Raw genomic sequence first — 17261 nt, 5'->3', positions numbered from 1 at the left:
CTTCAGCATGAATTATTTTGATTTTGCTGTAGAAAAGTAATAACTTTTACAGATTTACCGAAAGCTAAGTAATATTGTATTCGGCAATATAATAGATTCCTTTCTCAATAAATTTCCAAGTATCATAAATCATTGGAAAAGTCTTTTACTTCTTTGATTATCAAAAGCATTTATCAAAGTTCTATTATTCTATTTTACTTCTTTGTGGTGATTATAAATAACAAATATCCGAGCTTTGACTTCCCCTAAATTCTGAGTTTTTCAGTACAGCTGATTTATTTGTGAATTCCATTGATGTAAAATCTTCAATGAAAAATCCATCACCCAGTGATAAGAACTCTGTCTCGTATATAAAGCGTGCTTAGTTTATTGGTCAGCGGGCATATCGTCAGCTCAAGTAAATACTACACTAATCCTCTGCATTCAATTAAAGCGCACAGTAAAGCGTGGCAATTTTAGTTGTTCTGAGAACTTTTTTCTTTCGGCGAAGTGTGAAATCTATGGTGGTTATCAAAAAATCGATAAAGCCGAAATTCGCATAATTATACGTTATTGTGGTTCCACTGGATGGAATTGTCTGCGACAATCCGTCCAGAAACAATTCCAATAATGGAAAGTGGAAAGAAATAAGAAACAAAAGATTGAAAAAAAGTATCTGAGATGAATCTATTTAAATGTAACTTAAATGAAAAAGATGTTTTAAAATTAAAATTGGAAAATACATTCCTAAAAGATATCCTTATTTCATGGAGCAAAATAAATTTCAACAAAAATCCACAAAATAAAACAATGCAAATAATATGGAATAATTAGCTCATTAATAATAAATTAATAATAAATTTCCCTTTATGAATAAAGAAAAATATAATTTTTATTAAAGTCATCTACGACATGGAAACTAAACAATTGAAAACATTTGATATATTAAAAAACGAATATCATATACTTAACTCAGATTTTTTAAACTATTATAGATTATTTGCATCAATTCCAAAAAGATGGAAAATAAAATTAGGAACAATTGATATAAACGATACACCAGATGAAATAAACTTATATAAATTATTAGAAACAACAAAATCCTGTTACTTGAATAAAAACCTAACTAAAATTAAAAAAAGAGGATACGTTGCGAAAATCGTGAAGCACAGTGCATGTTTAGTGATTGACCCCTCTACAGTTAATTGCTACGCTTTCCTATTTGATGGTGCGTTGACTAATAAAGTGTAGAACTCCATGATGCTTTTCTCCTAAATCCTACATACAACGGACGGAGGGAGTTGAATTTTGTCTTACAGTTTTCTTAGTCGTGCCCTTAAAAGTTAGGCTCTTGTTGCTCTGACTTCAGACAAGTTGTTGAGTACATTTGTGTAATTGTACCTTAAATTTACCTTAATTTTATGTTTTGCTTTATTTATTTGTTACTTTTGCACTAATGTTAGAGCCTTTCTCAGCGGGGATTTATTTACATTGTGTTGTTTAACTTGTTGAATATAGGGCAAGTGTGAGGTTGGTATGCCCTAAACGCGTTTAAACCCAAAGTTTCCTTTATTTAGGTTACTGACCGTTCCAAGGCGGTGCCCCTATTTTCAACTGGTTGTTTTGTCTGTCTTGTATTGTCTGTTGCGTATGTTTTCTTGTAAATGTAAAATAAAGAAAATAGTACCAGAAATAACTAATTCAAACAAAATCTGATAAACAGATTAAAAGTAGAAAAATATACAGCGTTCCGTAACGATCGTCTTGATATTTTCAATAACGATTGGAAATGTTTCATCCCCTTACTTTAAACAACAAAATCTACATACCACGGTAGTGTTCTCTTTTCTTCCTTCCTTTCATGTTTTTGTTCTCTCAGTTTTACTAACCTATCGACATATCTTTATTTCTAACAACTACGTTTTCTTAAAATGGCCAAAAACTACTATATGTACATGTTAAAAATAGTACAAGATATTTGTTATATATTACTGAAATGTAATGTAAATGTATTGTGACAAATAGACGGGCCTTAAACGTGGTTCCAAAACAAAGTGGTTAGTGTTGTGATAACTGTGTTCAACATATCTGTACAATTATTCTCCTGCTATTGCTGACCACATCCTACCAATGAATCCCTTTGCCTTCCGCTTTCTGTCTTCTTCTTCGAGTCTGTGTATTTTTTCCTTCCGCTCTTTGTCTTCTTCTTCGAGATTTTCTAATTTTTCCTTCCGCTTTTTGTCTTCTTCTTCGAGATTTTCTAATTTTACCTTCCGCTTTTTGTCTTCTTCTTCGAGATAGTTTATTCGATTTAAAAGCTTTTCCAATCTCTCGTTGTCTTTATCGTTTTGTGCTTTCTGATCTGCTTGTATTTTCTTATGCTGATCCTCCAGCTCTTTCTTCTGTTTTTGAAGTTCCGCCTTGTATTTTTCATCCTGTTCTTTTGTTAATTTTTCTATCATCTGCTTGTTCTGCTGTTTCTCTTCTATAAGTATATTGAAAACAAAATAAAAGTTACAAGCAAGAATATAGAAGAAGCAATAGTCCCACAGGAAATATCACGTTAAAAGAAATCATACAGCAATCTGCATTAGAATGCTAACCCGTGCACACATGTTCACGGATAAAAGAGAAAAATATAACTCAGAGATAGATAAATTTGGTTACAACTCTTAATTTTTAAAACTCTTCTAGATTTTCCAGCTAGTAGATTTTTTTTTCAAGTAGAAACGTCAGTCTTTATGAATGAAATATAAACAAAATCATTAAGAATAAATCATAACAATCTTAATGTAACACTGGACCCATATTTGAAGAAAATCAGCATTGACAGTAAATACTCCAGAATCATGGCCTATCTGTAATAGCTAAATTATGTTTATCTTATTCTATAACAAACAATTAGGTACAGATTTAAATTGTTTCTACATTAGCTACAATACGTTAGGCTATAGAAAAAGAAGGAAATAGCAGACTTTTTTCAGTAGTGTTTATAATTATTTTTAATGCATTTTACGGATATAGATAAAATCGGCAAAAATACAGACAGAAATTATAAAGGACGGACTGTAAACACGCTTAGGTATGTCGGTCACACGAAGTAATGGTTTAGAACGAGCCTTGATTACGGGTTTCAGGATGACTTCTGTATTATTCACCATTATCGAAAACAAAAGTAGGTTGGTATTTCAAAGAATTAATATGACTGTTCAATATTTAACTTAGGTTTGATAATACAGTGTCTTTGGAAAGTGACAATAATGAAACAGATTATGTTAGATAGCAAAATAAACCTAAGGCCATTTTGTGTTTTTGATGTCAAGGCGACCACTTTTCCATGTCACGGCTTTATGTCGACATAGCACGTTGCTGTGACTTTGAAATAAACACTTTACCAATACACATACATTTTTGAATAACGCTTTACCACATAGACGAAACAGACCATTCAAATCAATATCTAAACTGTTAAAAATGAAATGCTACACACCTAAAATAAACCAGATTATTTCACAGGTTATTAGAATAAATCATATAAACAAAGTTTAACAACTGCCGAATCTTGGCAATACAAACATAAACACACTTATTCCATTAAATTTTAAAATAAATAATCAATCATCTTATGATCTAAAGCATCCAAAATCTTTCAAATCCACATAAGCCACCATCATATTTAACGTTTCAGTCATACCTGTTAATTTACTATATATAATTGCTATATATAGGACATTATATTTCTCAATGCTATAGAGGTACAGGTATGTCTAGTTAGCAAAAAGTATAGGATTGTACAGGCTGTCTCAGATTCAAATAAGAAGAAGGGTGAAAAGGCCAGGAAATGTTTTCAAAGACTCCTGTTTAAATCTATTGTCATGTAATTTCGCGACATCATGGCTGCTGTGATAGGTAAAACAGAACCTTTTAATCAAGAGAAAGAAACCCGGGCGTGTTACCATGAATGACTGCCCCATTCTATGTTTCTAATGAAATAATAACGGAAGGAATTTCAAAGTTCCTTGTTGGTTAGCACTCAGAGGTCTAAAATAATTATAAGAAGGTTGACAGATCTTTTGCCTCTTGATTTACAAACAACTGAAACGTTTGATGTGCTATACGAACCTTGTTAAATTATTATTAACCTAACCACTGGCTATTGCTGATATTCGATTTTAAAACCAGGACCAAATTGCGGAGGACAATATAAGGGACTTAAGTGCTGCAATGCATAAGCTAGCTAAACACCGCCTATTTGGGAATAGTTTAAACTATATGTTTAGAGGTAGGGTCGTGTGTGTTATGCACACTGAGCAGATCCGAACGAAATGACTTACTGAGAGGACCTTACGTACACCAAAGCGGTTGTAATCGCCATTGCCACGGAAACAGCAACAACATATGAGCATGAATTGAAGAGAAAAGATGTTATAAATGTAAATAAATTACGCTTTAACGGTAAACTTAACAAATCAAACACACTCAACAATAAGGATCACAGTCAATAACCAGACATGAAAAACTAACCTTCATCATATGCTATTGATACAAACGTACAAAATGGTTGTAAATTTAGAGTATTAAAGGTCATGGCTATGATAAAATAGGCATTTTTCAACATGGCTGCTTATCGAAATAAGTGGTGGGAAATATTGAAGTAGATAGTGAAGGTATTGATCAGTCCTATGAAGTATATTTGTACAATTTAAACAGTGACACGGGGTATTTTAGTTAATCCAAACGTACATAGGAAAGACATAACCATATGAGAAATAAAAAAACGAAGTCAGGTGTATTATGACCAAAAGAAATCTTGGCCTAAGGTAAACTGAGATACTAGAGCTATCACAAACGGTGATTAATATCAAAGATGCCGTTTTGAGACTAAAAAGTAAAATATTGTGGCAATGACCTTTGACTTTGGCCTTGGCATTTGACCTTCAAGTATGACCTTGGCCTTGCCGATGCACTCTGCATGTTGTCTTGATGTGGTTAACAAATAATGCTAGCTTTACGAAAAATTTTCAGCGGGAGAAAAGAAAATATACAGAGCAGAAACAATTTATGCTAATTGATGTTTTACCTCCAAGAGTGACCTTGATCTAGCAACATTGGTGGTGCACTCTGTATGATATTAACAATTGATGATAATTTTATGAATTATATTCTAGTGGTTTAAAAGATAAGGAGTGAACAAAAATTTCAGTTCTCTGCGTTTTTAGCTCTAAGGGTGACCTTGACCTAAATCTAGTGGTCCGTGTTGTGCGGTATGCACGTTGTCTTTAATGAGGTAAATAATTGATGTTAGTTATATGAAAATCGTCTAAGCGGTTTAAACAATATGGAGCGGACATGAAGTTAATCTATTTGACCTTTGACCTCATAGTGTGACCTTGTCATCGGACATAGCTAATTTTATGAAAATCCCTGAGAAGTTTAGAAGTTATTCAGTGGACAGGAAGTTAAGCTCTTCAGCCTGTCAGCTCCTCATAAGTAGTAGCAACACATTTTTCTGTAATTTAACATACTTATGCATCCAATTGAAATCAGCTTTTATTGGCATTGAGAAAATCGTTTGATAAAAACTAAATTAAGTACGAGTACATCAATTACTTCTAGTACTTTAGAAATGCTTTTTGTATAGAATGTTGGTAGTTCGCATATACACCCAAGTACAACTTGTCTATACTATACTGTACATCTTTGCAGATGTAGAATATTTTTAATTAGCAGAATATCAAAGAAGGTATAATATAGTCGGGTATCAATATTTTTACGTTTACTGTTACTTTTTGATAAAAAAACGAATAAAAATTGTCTCGATTTTTAAATATTTAAGATATCCGATCCACAAATAGGTAAATTTCGATGCCTGGTGATTCAATGTTTTTTTAGTATTGTTTGAGAGTTGTGTCTGCTGAACAGGAATTAGTAAACAAAATGACTATAAATGATATGCACGAATCACTACAGACATATTTTTGACGGCGAAATGATAAATCATACACTATAATAACTGGATTTCTGTTGGAGAATCATTGAATATTATAAAGTCAAAAATAAAATTTCTATAACATATTTTGTAATATAATTCATATTTTCTTTTTCAGTAGTCAATACGCTCTCAAATGATACCAAAATTATATGAGCTTACCAGGCATCAATATTTGATATATTTTAATAGCACCTTATATAGAACTTGCTTATCTATTTGTGGATCGGATGCCTTAAAAGCAGTCAATTTACAACTTCTTTGCATTTCAGCGTTGAAATGTTCTATATCCTATTGCGTAAGACTACTGACTGATCCATCTTTTCGGTAACAAGCTAAATATAAGACATTCATAGGCTATTCATATTATATATCATTCTAAAGGACTTCAAAGGTGGTGATTACTTTTTTAAATTTTCAAAATAACAAAAACAAACCAAATAATAATAATAATAATAATAACAATATAAAACAGTTTTCAAGGCGTGTTTACCACTGGCGCCAGACCAGAAAGAAAATGCCTCTGTACATGTTAAACCCTACCCCTAGGTATTCTATAAGAACCATGGTCATGAACGGGAAAATATACTAACCCTTTTCAATCGTACATTTTCATCTTAAACGCGCAGTTCGGTGAATGTGTACCTAGTATATTGAACGAGCGATAATTTATCTTCTATCTATCTTCCGTTTAGGTCGAACCCCTCGCGAGGACGTAGACCTTGCACGCGTCAACCGACAAAAGAATATTAGTAAGAACGTGAACATAAAGAGGTTTAAAAACAAAGAAATAAGGTTGGTTAAAAACAGGTTAAAACATACAGCAGGTGGTTTATGGGGAGACATGTTCAATCTGGCTGACAGCCTGACTGAACTGCGGACCGGATAAGTTTACAACATCTGGCGGAAGAGCATTCCAGTGTATAATGGTACGGGGGTAGAAGGAGTATTTGTGGTAATCAGTTGAGGTTGGAATTGGCTGGAATGCTTGGGAGTGAGTGTGTCTATATGGTCTTGCGAGTGGTTTAATATCATTTGGGAGGGAAATGGCTACCTGGTTATGGAGAATGTTATGAAACGTAACAAGGCGCTGGTCTATGCGGCGAAGGTCAAGACGTCTCCAGTTTAGGGAGGTCAACATATCAGTGACACTGGATAGTCTAGAATAATCATGCATTGCCCACCGAGCAGCCCTGCGCTGTACCGACTCAAGCTGATCAATGCGATTACCTGTATACGGGGACCAAACTGTAGAACTGTACTCCAGCTGGGGCCTGACCAGTGTCTTGTATGCCGTTGATTTGAGCGCTTGCGAGTGGACGTTGATGTTACGTCTGAGGAAGCCAAGTGTCTGATTTGCTATTTTAGTGATATTGTCAATGTGGTTGTTAAAGGATAAGTCATTTGATATTGTAACGCCAAGGTATTTGGCAGATGGAACTGATTCAAGGATGGTGTTGTGAAGTATGTATTGAGTTGGAATGACTGTACTACGTTTTGTAATTTGGATGACCTGGCACTTGGATGGATTAAATTGCATGTCCCATTTCTGTTCCCATATTTCAAGCTGGTGTAGATCTTGTTGTAGTAGGCTAGAATGTGAGGCAACAGTTAGAGAGAGATATATGACAGTGTCATCAGCAAAGAGACGTACTTTAGAAAATTTAACAAACTCAGGGAAGATCATTGATATAGATTAGAAATAAGAGAGGTCCTAGAACCGAACCCTGGGGCACGCCGGATGAGACTGGTATGGAGCTGGAGTTGCAGCCATTGATAACTACGGATTGTGACCTATTGTCTAGAAAGCCTTTGATCCATTTTAAGTTATGGCCCCTTATACCATAATAATGGAGTTTGTACAATAGTTTTTCATGGTTGACCATGTCGAACGCTTTTGAAAAGTCAAGAAGTATGAGGTCAACTTGGCTTTTCAGGTTCACGGACCGAAGAATATCATCAATGAGCATAAGGAGTTGGGTTTGATATGACCTCTTTTCTCGGAAACCATGCTGAAGTTCATAGAACATATCAGACTTTGTGAAGTGTTTTGTGATACTAGAGGCAACTATGTGTTCCAGGGTTTTACACAGGATACAGGTAAGAGAGATTGGGCGGTAATTGGCTGGATCTGACCTTGAGCCTTTTTTGTAGACTGGTGCTACATTTGCCTTTTTCTATATTTCAGGGAGGATACTGGTTTGCAGGGATTTCTTGAATAATTTTGTAAGGATGGGGGATAGTTCTTTGCTGATGTTTTTAAGAACTATTGGTTTCATTTGGTCAGTCCCTGCAGCCTTATGTGGATCTAAGTTGTTTAGGAGTTTTTCTATGCCATTTGCAGAGATGTCAATGTCTGGCATGGGATCATGAGGGCTAAATGTCTCGTTGGGAATCTCTTTACCTGTATCTGCATTTTCCTGTACTTTCATTTCAGCCAGGGATTTAAGAGAGACAGGAGTTTTAGGAGTGAAGACAGACTGAAATTGTTCATTGAGTGCAGTGGCTTTGTCTTGATCTGATGTGTGCAGTTTGTTATTTTTCTTGAGTGAGTCAATGTCAGTGGAGTCTTGTTTTGCATGTTTGAGTAATGAGTAAAGTTTTTTGGTGTTTGGTTTATATTGTTGATGCTGATGTTCATGTTCTGTTGGAGTGTTGTTATGTTGAGAATGTCTTCAAGGTATTCTTGTTTCTTTCCTGCAGAGGTGTTTGAGTGCAAGGTAGTGTTTTTGTGTGTTTTGGTGTTGTCCTTTATGTATCTTTTGTATGCTTTATCCCGTTTCCTATATAGGCGTTTAAGGTTGACCTTGATCCAGGGAAGTTTATTTTTGGAAGATGACACTTTTGACGGGATGAAAGCTTTGACAACGTGCACCAGTCACATTGTCTCAACATTCCATATTGCCAAGATTATGTACATATTTCATGCTTTCATCAACGTTACAGTAAAAACTTGCGTGACCTTCCCTAATGAACATCCGGTCTAGAGGTCGCGACAGTGTGCACATATTAGGCGAAACGTAAACAAACAAAAACAGAATTTTTAAAAAATGTCACAATTTTACACTAAAACACGAAAAGATGAATGAAATTCATCTTGTATATGATTTTTAATTTGAAATCATACATTGGTCTACATCTGTTCTGTTTATTTGATTCATTTTGCACATTTATGCTGCATTTTCACATATTAGCGAACACGTGTAGTAAAATGACGATTGACATACATTTTCAAAACAGCCAATCAGAATGGTTTTGTAATCTAGAACGGAACTTCACCAGGGAAGGTCAAGAATGTTTTTTGTGTAACGTTGAAAAAACTATAAACTACGCGTTGATTTTGTAAGATAAGAAGTATTGAAGAAATGTGACCGGTTCACAATGGAAGATAAATTACCACTTGTTTGATATCCATAGTACACTTTTACAGAACTGCGTGTTTTAGGTGTGAAATGCGCGATTGAAACGGGTTAGTATATTTTCCCCTTCATGACCATGGTTCTTATAGAATACCTAGGGATAGGGTATAACATGTACAGAGGGATTTTCTTTCTGGTCTGGCGCCAGCGTCGTTATATTCAGCCATTTTGGAAACCAAACAGTTTTAAAATTTCAGTTTTGACTACTTCTTAATGGACTGTTATAAAACTTTCAGGGCATCCTTCTAAGCACCACAGCAACATTTCTAAGTACAACGTTTCGAAAGAAATATTTATCCAAGAATTTTACACAGGGAAAAGTAGATTTTGGTCATTAATTATGATATTTAAAAATAAGTTTAAAATTCTGCAAGATCCTTCTGTCACTCCTAGAGACCTATAGATGATGTATTAAGCCGCAACATTTCTATTAAAACAAGAAATTTAGATAGATCTGACTTACCTTGCTTTTGCTTTTCCGTCAAAGCATCATCTGTTCCAATAATTATGTTTTCGATATCTCTCTTTTGCTGCACAAACTCAAGCCATGACCCCAAGACCTAAAGTTTCAAATTTATATATTTTGTTTAAATGTTTTAATTCATAAATATGTGAGCTAAGTCTACAGAATAGACATACTATTACTGAAGAGCAATCATAGTCTTCTCGAAAAATCTATTCGCATATATGTAAAATAATTGATATCACATAACTGACTTAAAGACAGAAGTTCCCTACCGGTAAAAAAAAATACTTAATAATTTCTGTGTATTACTAAAAATCCTTCAATGCAATTAAAAGTAATAAAGCAGAAACAAATTTTTACTTGACCTTCAATAGTGACCTTGACTTTTGACCGATCATCATGTGTCATGTGCGCGATAAATAGTCTAATCATGGGCAACATTTCTATGTAGTACTAAAATCCTTCAATGCAATTGAGTAATGGAGCAGAAACAAATTTTTACTTTGCCTTCAATAGTGACCTTGATCTTTGACCGACTACCATGGGTCATGTGCAAGATGCATAGTCTAATCATGTGGAACATTTCTGTGTAGTACTAAAACATCCTTCAATACAATTAAAAGTAATGGAGCAGAAACAAAATCTTACTTGACCTTGAACAATGGCCTTGACTTTTAACCGACAACCATAGGTCATGCGTTGACACATTGTATCATCATTGGGGAACGTTTGTGTGTACCACTAAGATAATCCATCAATGCATTTAAAAGATATGGAGCAGAAACAATTTTTACTTGACCTTCAATAGTGACATTGACCTTTAACATACAAGCATAAGTTATGTACGTGCATAATTAACATATTACCCTCTTTACACGTACCAAGTTTTATGAACCTAGCTTGAATACTTGTTGAGTTATCGCAGGATTCAGATTTGCGGACGGACATACAGACAGAGGGCATCCCTATAGTCCCCTCCGGTGTTCCACCGGTAGGGGACTTAAATGTGCCGAGGACTGAACGAATAACGCAGTTCCATATTTAAAGTTTGGTCATTCTAACAGTAATATATAGTGAGTTATTGCTGGTGGTCTAATTAAATTCGTAAGTTAAGTCTGTAGGAGTAAAGCAATACAAAGACTAGAACTTTGCACATAAGTGGCTGAATAGCGAAATCTATGGAGTGTGTAAATGTTAAGATAATGCAGACTGGAGAAACATCACCCATTGTTCCCTACAGCTTTGAGTTTAAATGTAAAGACATTCAGTCAGTAGAACAGGTAACTGTCGATAAAGATTGGACGGTTGGTTGTAAAATCATGACTAGGAAGAACGCAATCCTATAATCCTATAGTCCCCGAAATTTGTTTCCATGCAACCAGATGGTCTCCAGACATACAAACCCAAATAGACCAAAAAAAAAAAAAAAAAAAAAAGCGATCAAAAGACGGACAGCGCGTTGGGGGTATGCCCGAACATTTATTTTCTCATACCCTTTGGTTAGATTTTCGTTCTTGTATCTTTTGTGGATACAGTGTGTTTGTAAGGTATTTAGTAGGTGTTTTCACTCATTTTTTCACTGATATGCAACATTCTTTTAACAAATTATGTTTCTTATTAAACCTGTTTAAAGAGCAACAAGAGCGGTGTTTGGCACTCGTAAACTAATTTAAACTGCCAACACAGACCATTCCAAAGGGGTGCGCTGATGTGTTTGTTCGTCATGTAAGTTTATGTTTGTTTGCTACTTCTGTGGTAGTTACTGTTGAATGTAGACATGTGCTCAGTCTATGTGAACATGTATACATTTGGATGTACCAATATTTCCATGTATAGGTGACTGCGTTTTTTAATGTGTCTTTTCTTGTCTGACTTGTCTTTTTTATGCTTTCGTTTTTTATATTATTTGTTAGGGATAGCATCTTCTTGTCTTCAACAAGGTTGAAACTTGAAATTGTACAGACCCTATCAATTAGAAATAATGTAAACGATTATAACATTGTCACAGCCTGAGAAAAAATGTAGCCATATTGGGACTCGAACTCGAGTTAGCGTTATACCGTTCCAATGCTCCGACTGAGCTACCAGGCCGCTCTCTCATTTACTCTCCGACTGTTTTAATAATGCTGTGGCATCGCTATTTGTTACAAGTTTGATTCAAGTATAATAGATTAGCCTAGAATTCTTGTTAAGCTTAAACGTATTGTATATAACTAACCTCATGCTCATCGAAATCATTAAGCGCATGAACGTATTCTTCCCTCATTCGCTCAATATCACGTTTGTAGTGTCTAAATCCTCCGGCCTTATTGTATGCGTTATTTTTGATGTTTGGTTCAAGAATAGCTTCATTTTTCTGTTTTATAGTGATTTCGCATAAATCATGTAACTTCTTGGTGTTCTCTTCCTTTTTTTCTTCCCAGATATTGTCCATTTTCATCTGAAATTTATCAAGTTATTCAGCGGACAAAAGACATTCGACAGACATAATCAATTTCAGAAATAAAGAAGTCACAGGCAACATTTGTAATGGTAGAAATATATTTTACCTTTTGGAAAAATATGACCCTTGACTACTCCAAATGAAAAATTATTTGCATAATGTGTAACTGACAAATCAATAGTTTTTAATATGGTATTTGTTGATTTCATGTGTCTGTCAGAGCTAACTTACTACAAGCGAAATCAAGATCAATGCTCTACACTTTCTCTCATTGCAATCTATCACTATTTTAAGAAACGTTAAAGTCTCTTTTAAAAAGGTGTTCAAAAAGGTGAATAAAAAGGGGGAAAATTTTATTCAAACAGTTTTAAGTTTCAATATCTCTTTTTGCTCCTTAGATATTTAAGGAAAACAGTTCGGGAGGGACAGGACAGGACAAGTGTTTTCTATATAGTTTGGTGGGGCCATTTAAAATACACACAGTATAAGTTGAATGCGTTTTAGTGTAGTAATACATCTCATCTCATTTTGCATACGCAATGCATAGCTCCATTCGATACTTGTGCAATAGAGTTCCGCTTACGCTGGTGCTTGGGTGCGTGAGAGATATTCCGCATTACATTACCTCTCATGAATAGACTCAGTCAAACCGAGTCTGCTATTATTCTGCTTGGTTGCATTCTATGCTTCCAAAGGATCTTATTTACAGATTCTATTAACTATCACAACAGCAATCTTTAAGTGCCGTGTGGCGGCTGTAAATGTTTCCTCGTACTTGGATTCAGTGTTGTTATATTTTCTGGTCCTATGGGATCATGACGTCCGTTCAATAGATATTTAATAGAGTTCCACTTAAGCCGGTGCTAGTGGGCGTGAGAGGTGTTGCTCATTTCATTACCTCTCATGAACAGACTAAATCAAACTCGAGTCTACTATTATTCTGCTTGGTTGCATTCTATGCTTCCGACGGATCCTTTTACAGATTTTATTAGCAATTTTCCAATATCATATATCATATTGCAACATATTTAAAAAATCTTTTTAAGACCGGATAATTTACTTACGAGATATTAGTTATACAAAAAGACTTGCTGGAAAACAAGTATGTATAGTGCCGAGGTCGTATCATAAATATCAATGAAATTTCTGTCAAAAACCAATATAATACCTATAAACACACAAAAGACATACACAATCACCAAATTATGTGAAACACAATAAAACAATATCAAGGTGGTATACATTTTGTATATATATATAACTGTGATTCCTCCTTATAGCCGTGATAATCTATCAAAAGCATCAACAATACCAGAAATTAAATCTAAATCATTCTTGCCAGCGGGCTTGAAACAAAAGAAAGTTATATTAAATAGAGGATAATTGTTGGTTTCGGTGTAATATCACGTTATAATTTCACCGAGTGGGCACCAAAAGTGATATTTTCACGAGTGGCGCAGCCACGAGTGAAAATAACAACTTTTGGTGTTCACGAGTGAAATTACCGTGATATTACATCGATACCAACAATTTTTCTGTTTATTTTATGTCTAAAACTCTACTTTTGTTGTGTTTATTTCAATAAAATGTCGAAATTTGCGGGAAACTTATTTCAGGAAGCATCGCAAAGATGACGTCATTTTAACGACGTCATCGTCATATTGTTTCCGGCTTTCAGTACGCTCGGTAAACTTTTTGACGTTAATCCGGGTATCAGATTTGATAATTTTCACTGAGTGGCCAGTGAGTTTATCAGGATATAATTCACCGTTATATTTCGATAAACCACCGAAAAACATAAAATAATTATGTTTATTTCATGAACTACTAATCATTATACGTACAAATGTTCAAAATATTGAATTTGACCATTTTAGATACTAGTATAGATCCTTCTTGAAAATAAATGCCCATAAAAAGAAAATAGAAGATTGAAAATGCGATCTTTATTTTCTGACAGCGTATAATTATGTACGTGGGTGAAATTGCGAGTTAACGGTTTTTATTTCTGAAAAAGAAGCTTACATTTCATTAACTGTTATCAGGTGAAAATTAAGTATCTTATATTGTATTTTGTAATTTGCACAATCCGGTTCGAAATCTACATACACCTGGTTAGGATAGTACCTGAAAAATGTCACATAATATGGTAGTTATCCTTTTTTAGTACTGTTATTTGAACTTCGTGATCAGAAAGTTTGTCACATAGTTCCTCGACCGCAAAAATAGTCAGCTAGTGGCTGTTGTTTTGATAACTTAACTTAATGAAATGGTTTTTATTTGGTAAGCTTAATGAAATACTTTGAGTAAATTAATATCACTTAATGATTGATTTACTTTACTTGTACCTGAACTTGTACCTCTTCATCGTTCATCGCAGTAATGTTAACAATAAAGTCATTCATTACACCAATCAAGTGACACATACCTTTGCTTCATTTTTACAGGTGTTCTTTCCATCATGTACAACTTTTGGGTTCAAGAAGTCCAATGCCTGTTGCTGAGCGTTTTTGTAAAGATCTCTCAATGTTGCTGTTGGTATTGGAAGCTTAACCGATTTAATCTGAGATTCAAATATTTCTAATGCTTCAGCAGCTACTCTAGCATTTTCTATTTTAGCCACGGCAGTAAAAGCATCGTCTACATCTGGTACTGCACCATGTTTAAGCGCTTCAACATACTGTGTCGTTAGAACTTCAAACACTGAAGAAAATGGAATGAAAATAGTCACTCGTCTAGGATCTCAGTTTATTGCACCCTTCTCAAGTTTTACTTGAACGTTACTCGGATATTTCATTTTCTTTCTACGAATTGCATATATTGTATTGGCCAATACTAACCAAAATATTAGATTGTAAGGGAAGGTATTAACTTTTGCTACCCGTTTTGGTAGCAAATTTGACTTAAATGAAGAAAAACTCACTAGCAATGATTTATTTTCTGTTCATTTGGGGGTCAATATACATTTCCGTTTCAAAATTTTCCTATATAGGCAAATGTCTCACTTTTTTCGCATAACCATATGGCATTCAGAAAGACATACAGTATTGTCTTTGCTAAAGGGACTTCTTTGGAGGAGTTACAGTGGTAAGTCATTGTAAACTGACCAATATTTGACATGAATAATCGATCCTTAATTCATAAATCTGAAACATAAACTTCTAATAACAAAGATTCATAATATAACTATTTTTTGTCTTGTGAGTTTAGCAGTCCTGGTCCAAAATACCTTGATGAATGAAACATATTTAATGGAAAGGTGAAGCTAATTCAAGTTTTTATGTTACCTCAATCTAAAATGTTATAATTATTAAAGTGTACTGCTTCTAAGCAAAGGAAAAGCATTCTTTCGAACTAAACTTCGAAACAGATATATTAAGACGTAAATACTATGTTTTATTCATGAAATATACAATAAAAATGCAACAATCTACATATATTTTTTTTCGAACCTGGTTTCAAGTTCTTTGTGAAAATGAAATTCTTTGATCAATATTGGAACATTCATAGACGATCAAAATGAGTTTTATGTTTATTCTCATCATGATCTTATTTATTGACCAATACACTATGTGTGTTTCAAGATTGCATCAGTCACAATCAAAACGAGCTTTTTATGTTCCCAGCTATTGTAATGTTTATGTTTCTGACACAAGGACTGATATACTATGTTTTGAAGTTTGTATCATTCTTTAGTAAGAATAATGGCGGACTCGGTATGATTTGGTCTATTCATGAGAAGTAATGTAAACTGCACCCCTCATCGACCTTCGGCCCCTACACCTACCATTTGCCTTAAATCCCTGTCGTCATTACTTTTATTCGTACAGAGTTTCTATTTATATATACAATAATACTAGACTTAATAAAAACGGGATTTTAGGAAATTATATATAAACAGAAGCCTTACAAAAACACGAACTTTTGTAAGTTTAATCACTTTCTGACTCTCCGTGGCCAAATGGTTAAGGTCTAAAGATGAAAAAAAATTGTCATGTAAAACAAGTGTGACTTGGATCTTGAAGCAAGCCATCCGGAACATGCGCTCTGCACGTCATCTTGGTGTGGTGAACATTTTTGTCAAGTTTCTTTAAAATCCTTCAAGCAGTTCAAGAGTTACAGAGCGGACACGAAACAAACAGATATGACTTTTGACCCATAATTGTGACCTTGACCTTGAAGCTAGTCATTCAGAACATGCTCTCTGCACATCGTCTCGATGTGGTGAAGATTTGTATCAAGTTCATTCAAGAGTTATAGAGCGGACACGAAATTGCTAAGGGACGGACAGACGGACATCCGGGTCATAACATAACAAGACCCTTCAGGCGTATAAAAACACAAAGATGAGAGTATATCGTTGAATAGATATGTACATACTTTTCCCGTTTACAGGTTTGCTCACAATGAGTTCCTTTGGATCTTTGCTGTAAATATACGACACAAAACGGACCGTGGCTTCTTGAAAACGCTTGGACAGTTGATCGAACTCGAGAGTTTCAAGGTTCTCTAGAATTTCATCGTCACCTGGAACTGGCATTGTGAAGCATTTTCGACTCGAAAAAAAATCTCGAATACACTCTCTTGGTTTGTTATAACTTTCATCCATCTCTTTCTGATGTTGTAAACAGTCTTTAAGATAGTCGTCCTCCGTCAGCTTTCCCTTTCCTTCTACATAAAGCCTAAGAGAGAAATCTCTTAGACAGAGGACGAATTCTGGAAGAATAGCTTTGAGAGCTTTATTTTTCTCATCACATCGATCCGCAAAACGTATGTTACTTGACATTTTGGTAACAAACCTGTGATACTGTCAAGGACATCAATACTTTTGTTTTATATTGGCAGAAAACAAATTGCTTATGAAGAAAACATTGCAGATGTAAATATCAATACATTGCTGACTTAAGTGTAATATGAAATTTAAAGAGCAATCAAAAACTGAGTTTGTCTGAATCAGTGTTCATT

General features: G+C 34.5%; 1 protein-coding gene across 1 annotated transcript; it reads right to left on the bottom strand.

Moving 5' to 3' along the window:
- Positions 1-779: 779 nt before the first annotated feature.
- LOC128551354 (guanylate-binding protein 2-like) lies at positions 780-17089 on the bottom strand. The gene is made up of 5 exons (XM_053532204.1): positions 16677-17089; positions 14725-14999; positions 12072-12293; positions 9851-9947; positions 780-2464 (listed from the first exon to the last, which is right to left on the bottom strand). Exons 1-5 carry the CDS (start codon positions 17080-17082, stop codon positions 2076-2078), a joined length of 1389 nt encoding a protein of 462 aa, XP_053388179.1. The 5' UTR covers positions 17083-17089; the 3' UTR covers positions 780-2075.
- Between the last annotated feature and the right edge of the window lie 172 nt (positions 17090-17261).

The sequence above is a fragment of the Mercenaria mercenaria genome, unplaced genomic scaffold (assembly GCF_021730395.1).
Source record: "Mercenaria mercenaria strain notata unplaced genomic scaffold, MADL_Memer_1 contig_1010, whole genome shotgun sequence".
NCBI classification, from domain to species: Eukaryota; Metazoa; Mollusca; class Bivalvia; order Venerida; family Veneridae; genus Mercenaria; species Mercenaria mercenaria.
The sequence above is the reverse complement of the archived record's forward strand: the minus strand, read 5'-3'. Positions and strand labels throughout refer to the sequence as shown.